Source organism: Condylura cristata, unplaced genomic scaffold (genome assembly GCF_000260355.1).
Source record: "Condylura cristata isolate star-nosed mole 26May11 unplaced genomic scaffold, ConCri1.0 scaffold00021, whole genome shotgun sequence".
In the NCBI taxonomy this organism is placed as follows: Eukaryota; Metazoa; Chordata; class Mammalia; order Eulipotyphla; family Talpidae; genus Condylura; species Condylura cristata.
The window spans coordinates 223,599-231,280 of NW_004567122.1; the positions used below are offsets into that span (position 1 = coordinate 223,599).

At 60.9% G+C, this 7,682-nt stretch overlaps 1 protein-coding gene across 1 annotated transcript in view; it reads left to right on the forward strand.

Annotated features, from left to right (window-relative positions):
• The window catches only part of BANK1 (B-cell scaffold protein with ankyrin repeats 1), a 72,497-nt gene that overhangs the window by 18,952 nt on the left and 45,863 nt on the right, over positions 1-7,682 (forward strand). Inside the window, exons 7-9 of the mRNA XM_012727725.1 lie at positions 2,973-3,200; positions 6,096-6,713; positions 6,884-6,957. Of these exons, the coding sequence (XP_012583179.1) occupies positions 2,973-3,200; positions 6,096-6,713; positions 6,884-6,957 (920 nt within the window). The remainder of the gene's footprint in view (positions 1-2,972; positions 3,201-6,095; positions 6,714-6,883; positions 6,958-7,682) is intronic.

The following is a 7,682-nucleotide window of genomic DNA, read 5'->3' on the forward strand; positions in this document are numbered from 1 at the left end:
CCCCCTGGGGGTCACGGCCCATCTCGGGCGCAGGGGCGGGGCGGTGGCGCGGAGGGAGGCGGCCCCCGGCCTGACAGCCTGCCCAAGCTGAAGTGGCTCGACTGCGAGTTCAAGTGGGCGATTTACCACGTCACGTCTGGAACATCCGGACAGCGCTGGACTCATACCAGCCACATGGCCAGAGGCCTACGCCGGTGTCTCTCCTGTCGGCTTCCGCGTGACTGGGGCCCGGGCCCCAGCCCTGCTCCCTCTGCTCCTCTGTGGCGGCGGCCGGTGCCTCAGGACGGGGGGGGTGCCAGCCCACCCTCCCCATTTCAAAGGACACCCTCCCACGCAAGCCACGGTCCTTGGGGGTCGCCTTCGCCTCGCTTGTCCCATCTCCTCTCCCCCACTCCACGCCGGCCGCTGGGATTCTGCACTCTGACAGGCGCGGGGAGCCCGGCGGTCTCTGTGGCTTCAGCCACGCGGCTGTCTGCAAGCCGTCTTCAGCCCGGCACCTCACTGCCCCCCAGTTCCACCGTGCAGTCAGCGTCCGCAAACCTGCCCCCTGGGGCACCTCTGCTCGGTGTCTCTGCGCCGGGGGCGGCGGCGAGCTGTGCGTATCTCTGACGCTCTGGGTATTTTCCAAGTTGCTCTCCAAGACTCTTGGCCAAGTTATATCCCCTTGGCATTAATTTAACAATTTTTACCAGCTCCATGGCTTTGGAAAAAACACACCCTCTGAATTTTGACTTCGTCCCCCGACTAATAATGGAGCTGGGGGCCGGGGAGAGCGTCAGCCACCGGGGAGGCCGCTCGTGGCCCCCGGCAGCCACGGGCCTTCGCCTTCCGCCGTGACTCACTGTCAGGGCTGATACGGAGCCATGCAGCTCCTCAGTCGTCTGACGAGCCCTGTTTAGACGTGTTTACATTCCACGTGTTCCGATCCAGGCCACTGTTCATAGGCTTGATCTTACTCTAACTCGCTGTTCACTTGAAGTCATAGTTTCTCAGGGTATTTTACAGTCTGGTAGGGCAAGTTCTCCCTCACGACCGCTTCTTAAGACTTTTTAAAAGCCCTGTTTCTTGAGGCTGCATCACGCGTAGCATCACTTTAATTTAGGGGTACCGGCGCCCATCTCCACGCGCACACGCCACGCCCACGGCCCGAGCCCAGCAATCCTCCACCACAGTCCCCCGCCAGGATCTTTTGAGGGTCACGTATATTCATTTATGAGCGTCAGAAAAGCTAGTCTTGACTTACTCAGATGCAGAGCTTTGCTTACCAGTCTTGCATGTCTGTGACGGCAGGTTTCCCGCGTGCAGGGAGGGTTAACTCACGCCCTGCTGTAGCTCCTCAGTGCACTGCGCGTAATTTCCGTCTTCCTCGATAAATATATTTGGAGGGATTTTACTGTGCTTTATTTCTGTTGCTCCTGGGCCAAGGATCTGCTTTCTGTCTGTCTCCCACCGGTGTGGAGCGCCTGAAAGCGCAGCCCGCTCGGATTATGTGTTGTTTTTCTATTTTTTTCCACATTCACCTGGAAACCACTTCTTACCGTCTAGGAATGAGCATCATGTGCTGTAGAGATAATGGAATTTGTTATCTTCTTCGGAAGAGTGTCTGGGGTAGCCGGCAGATATCTTAGTTGGACTAAGAGTGCAAGCCGTATCTTTCACGTCAAGGCCAGAAGGTCAGCCGCAGGTGTCGCCTCCGAGCTCCGCCTTCTGACTGTATCTGGCTGTGATCCCAGTTCTCTCAGTCTCTCCCAGCTGCATTTAAAATGTCAGTTTAGGTTTGCAAACGTGTGTGTGCAGAGTTTGGCTCCTGCTCTTACGAGACTCTCCACACGCGGCTCTCGCCTCTCATGAGCTTGTGCGACTCTCAGCGCCGTCCTTTGTCACGAACCTGGGAGGCCTGTTCTGGTGTCCGGCCACGCCCAAGACGTCCAGTCTTAGCTGATGCGCCCTCGCGAGAAGAGCTGTCGGGTGCACGGCTACAGATGCACGGATCCCAGGGCCTGCGCGTGTGCCAGGCGATCGGCCCGCACCGATCTGCGCCTTACAGGGGGCAGGGACCCCCCCGGGGCCTCTGAATATGGCTGCGATTCAGCATACGTCTTTAAAATGTTCGCTTTTGTACTGGCACGAGTTTTATAATGTCCAGGTTATTCTGAAAAAGTCGCTAAGGTACTTTCAGCTCAGTCATACGGCAAGGCAATATCACCATGCATTTACATCTCAGGGAGAAAATCTGCAGCTGTTAGAAAGCATCCCGTAGCTAGGCTTGACCATGACTGTGCCCCGGGGTGTGCGCTAAGAGAAACTGTTTGTGAAACAGACATCAAGATAATTCAATGAGAAAGCTCGGTCATGGAATTTTCCTGACTGTCACTTACTAACATTTTGACCTTGGACAATGTGATTACTCCCTCCATCCAGTTCCTTATTTGAAAAACAAAACAACACTGCTAACCCCAGAATCTCACGGAGGTGAAATGAGCAAATAAGTGAAAAATGCCTGGGCTGTGCGCAGCGCACGGCGCGCTCTTCACCAGCAGCTGGTCAGCGCCGCCCCGAGGGGCACGGATACGGCAGTGCCCGCTGGCTGTTGCCGAGGAGGCCAGGGAACGTTCAGGCCACACCTGTTCAGCGTCACCAGGACGTCATTTGCTTACACACGTACTTTTCATTTTCCTGGTTCCCGGGTAAATATCTCGCTTACCTAAAAGCGACCATTGCAGAAGATTGTAAGACTGGAGGGCAGAACAGACCTTCTCTTATCCTGGGAGAAACTGCCACTGCTCTAGCGATCTTGTCTAGGAGACCTGGGTGCTGAGAGAACTGGCTTGCTGGGCCCTCTGGTAACTAACAACGAAGGGTTATTTGCGATCGTGCCCTGGTGGATGGACGCCCGAGAGCAGAGGTCCGCTGACACACGCCAGCCTCCAGGGGCCCTCAGTAACTTTCCCTGTTTGTTCCGCCCCCTCGAGGAGTAGCTGACACACAGCTCCGTCAGTGTGGCCACGTGGTTTCCGTGGACTGTGACGTGATTGCCACAGCCGCTGCAGCTGACACCGTCATCACGTGGAGATACAAAATCTTCTGTCTCTTTTCATGCGAACTAGGAGCTGAGTTCAACAAGTCGCGAGTGACCGTGGAGCACGTCAGTGAACTGCATGGGCTTCGCTGTGTAAAGCGGTTCCTAACTCGGTTACGCGGTAAGCCAACTTAGCTTGACTGTTCAGCTCTCCTTCCTGGGCCACCGAGGGGCATGGGTGCAGGAGCCCTGAGGCCCCGTGAGTTGTGCGGCCACTGCCTGCGGGCCTCCGGGCCCTGCTCCTGCCGCAGCCCTGTCTGCCTGCGGTGTGGCTCAGCGGGGCTTTGTTTTTCTCATCGTAAACCTGAGAACAGACGTGTTAAGCGACTACGACTGCACCACTGAGTTTTGTTTCAAATGGAATCATAAACAACTTTGTGTGCGTTTGCTCTTTAGTTTTAAATGCAACGGGAACCTTTTCTTCTCCGGCCCGTGGAAGGGACGCCGGTATTTCCAGTGACATTTGGAGCTCAGATGAGGTGTTACACATCTCTGAACTGCTGGAGAAGCGAAGAACTCTGTTCTTAAAAGCGGCGCCACGGGGGTCAAGGCCGGGAAGGCCGGCTCCGTGCAGGCAGGCAGGCGTGTCCCGCCAGGCTCCAGCGGTTCACAGCCCAGCTGCTCACACCTCTGGCACCAAAATCAGTCACGCCGTCGCAGGAGAATCTCAGTCGTCGCGGAACATGTTCCCGCGGCTCTGGAAACACACACGGCCCGAGGGACCTTGGCGTTTCCGTGTGCCCGTGGCCGTCTGTGGGCGGAGAGCCCAGCTCTGTCGGTGCGCACGGCGCCACTCCTCAGCGAGCTGGGCGAGGGCTGCTGCTGGGCGCTCGCGCCGGGGTGCGACGGACCTGACGCCGCGAGGCCTGCTGCCGCCCGGCCCTATGCTGTCACCTCTTCCTGCTGCTGCTTCCCCAGGGGCTTGGGCCGCCCTAACTTATGCCGCCGTTCGTCATGGCTTCCCGTCGCACGCTAAGGAGAGTGTCACTAAGTGACACTCTGTTAAAGCCGAACACGCAGCGGCGGTGGCGTGAAGGTCCCTTCCCTGAAGTCTCATTCTTCATCTTCACCTGACCTGGCTTCCCGAATGCTCTGCAGCCAGTGTGTTGGCAAGCTTCAAACGCGTTGGTTTTCCGAATATTGGCTTCTTTACTGACAGGAAATTGTTGCTTTCTCTACTGTGGCACGATGCAAGAGGTACACTAGGAGCCAGAGATTAAGAAACGTTTCAGTAACTGCATTTGCAAATGTAAAAAGATGACAGGTGATATTTTCGTGACTTGGAGATATTTTTCTCCAGGATATTCCATTTTTCAGTTCAGACTAATTTAATTGACAATAGCTCCGATGCCTCAGGTTTGTGAGGACTGCCAATACTTATGAAATGAGATTATGAAACTTTCCTGCAAAAACAAGTTCAAATGTTATTACGATTCCTGTATTTGAAGACAGCAAAATGCATTCTTCTAATGATGTAAAATGAAAAACTCAATTACTGAAGCAAATGACAATTGCAGTTCTCCTCCATAGTTCTGGGCAAGAGACTCAGAAACAAACTACAACTCTTGTTTTTCTTCCACCGTTACCGGCCGACATGGCGGAAGGCCGCACAGACCTTCCACCCAAAGGCCGTCACGCTGCACGGGTTTTTCTCTCTAGCAGAAGCAAAACCACGGCCCGGTTTCCTTTAGAATATAAAGTTGCCTTCTCCTCTGTCTGCCCTACATGTAGCCTTGAGCCTCTTCATGGATTCACAGGGGAGGAGCGTGTCGGAGCCGATCTCACCACCCGGCAGCTGTCACGTCCTGGACTCTGACTCTTCCCCCCGAGAGGTAGGGAGTGGGGCCTCTGGACACTGCCACAGAGACCGCGGTGGGGCAGCCGAAGACAGCGTGGGAGAGCAGACGCCACCTCAGCGGCGGAGCGCGGGACCAGGCCCAGGAGGGTGGGGGCGAGGCTGTCGGAAGTGTCTGCAGAGAAGTGGAGCGGGACACTTCCCAGATTTTATTGAGTCTATAAACCTGCGCGCTGCAGAAATACAGTGAACATCAGGAAGGCCAGACAGACCCCAGATCGCACGAATCCATTGTGATCGCATTTCTCACACATTTTCTTGGTCACTTTATCTTGATTGAGAGGAAGCGTGGGGGCGGCTCACCACCTCCAGAAGCACAGAGAGCGCCGTCTTCACCGGGAGCCCCAGCGGGAGCCGCCCAGCTAGCCGGGCCCTGAGGGACGGTCAGCTGTCTCCTGCAGGTGGCTGCGGAGCTGGCCGTGTTGACGTCAGCCCGCTCCCGGGGCATCATGCGACCGAATGGCCACCGCCGCCTGCTTGGGAGGTGACCGGCGCTGCTGAGCACGCGCTGCGGGGCAGGTGGGCCGACTCCCAGTGCCGGGCTCCTCTGCACCACGCAGGAAGGCGCCGTCGGGCCACCGGGACGCGGAGGAAGCCGACGGGCCAGTTTCTGGAAAGGTCAGTGATGTCCTGCGGCGCGCCTGGCGGCGACAGTGAAGACACTCAGGGCTGCGGGTCTGGGGGGAGCTGGGCAGGCCCGGGACAGGCCCGGAAGCTGTGGCGGGGCGGCGGGCCGAGCGCCGGTGCGTGAGCTGGCTCTCGTGACTGCAGCTTACGTGCAAGATCCCAGATCTTTGGAAGTGAATAATCAGTTAAGGTTTCGTAGTACCGAATTTTGGGTACTTGCGCGTCCCAGACACAAAACGAAACAAGACAGCCTCCTCCTGCTTGTTGCACAGCCCCATGGTGGGCGGCAGAGGCGGCCGCAGGGGCCGAGTCGGGCTGGAGGCGCCTCAGCCTCGAGCGCGCGCTGCCCCGGGCGGGTGGCCCTGGCCTGAGCTCTCGGCCCCGGCTGCTGGGGGCGGCGGCCTCTGTGGGACAGAATCCCCGCTGCCCGTCCTCGATGCCACTGCGCCTCGACCACCCAAGGTAGCAGCTCGCTGCACGAGGCCGTGAGGTAAGAGCGCAGGTGTGGGGGTCCAGAGGCTCCGGCCGCCCCAGGAGCCCCCGGTGCGCCTGACGGCCGCTGGCTGGGCCCTGTGCGAGTGCGGTGGCGGGACAGTGGCGGCGGTAGCCGCCGGAACGCGCGGGCCGCGGTGGCTTCCTGCCCCCAGCAGCACGAGAACCTTGTCCCGTCCCTTGCCCTTGACAACTCCCGCAAGCCCGGCGCCTCACGCGGCCCCAGGTGCCCGCCGGGAAGGACGTGTGCCCGGCTCTCTGCCCGGCTCTCTGCCCGGCTCTCTGCCCGGCGCTCGTCAGCAAAGCGACCCGTCAGTGGCACTGTAGCCCCTGGGGATCACAGGGCGTCGCGCGGCCTCGGGGGGCATCGGCTCCCTCCTGACACCGCCCCTCCCTCCACGCGGACCCCTGGGGAGCCGCCGCCCGCGCCGGGTGGCCACTCACCTTGGGCAGCTGCCCAGGCCGGCGCCGAGACGGCGACCGTGGCCGCGGCCGTGGCTGCTTGTCCAAGCGTCTCGCCTGTCCCTTGCGGGCTGGCGAAGGCCGGTCGCTGTGCAGCTCACGCCGAGCACCTGGTGGCCGACCTCGTCCACTGCGTCCTCGCCGGCCTGCGCGTGTGCCGTCTGTTCACGGCACGAGCGGAAACTCTGCAGCGAGACAGTGTGTGGGGTGGGGGTGGGGGTGCCCGTGGCCTATGTAGCTGTGGGGGGGGCTGCGTGGGTGTGCTGGCCCGTGGCCCCCGCCACGCTCCCCGGCGCCGACACTCACCCTGCAGCACCAGGGAGGCCCCAGTTTCGGTTCCGCTTAAGTGTCGGTCTTTTCCGACGCAGAAGGCAGGGGGAAGCGCCGGAAGCGCTCACGGCGGCTGGGCGCCGCTCCAGGGGTGCCGCAGGGCCGCGCTCAGGTGTGCGTGTGGCAGGGCGGCCCTCGCACCTCCGCCCACCGCGCCCGGCCCCTTCCTTCCTGCCCCCCGCGCTCCCCGGTGACTTCGAGCCCGGCCTATTTTTAGCTGGTCTGAAACCCCCTTCCTGGTGTCTGGCCGCCGCCCTCGCAGAGACACCACCCGCCCCCGTCTCCCCGGGGTCTCCGGGTGGCCCAGTGGGGTGCACAGTCCCCCCCTCCTGTGTCTCCCCGCAAGAGGCGCTGGTAGCGGCCGGTCCCCCAGGCGGTGGGCGTGGGGGGTCCCCTGGCCCTGCCTCTGGCGTCCGCCCACCCCGCCCTCCGGTCGTGCGCTCCCGCCACCCCCGTCATGTCACTCTCCCGGCGTCCCTGTCCCTCCCTGAGGAGCGGCTGGTCGTCCTCTCTGGACGGTGGCTGCAGGCCTGGGTGCTGTCAGCGTGGACGCCCGGCCCCGGCCCGCGCTGGCCGCCCTGCGCCCCTGGACCGGGCACGGGCCTCCGTCTGCTCTGCCCTCGGCTGGGGCCGGCCGGGGCGCAGCTCTGCGAGGGTGCGGGCGCACGGAGAGGCGGCCCCACGCCTGAATGCTGTCTCGGGGACCCTGTTGTCTTCTAGCCCCAGACACCCCAAGGGAAAGTCCCGGTGATGACGTGCCGTGGAAACCGGGACCAGTCCATGGCCCGCGGGGCCTTTCTGGGTCCCGCCACGGGCTACGGGCGACCCCATCAGCGG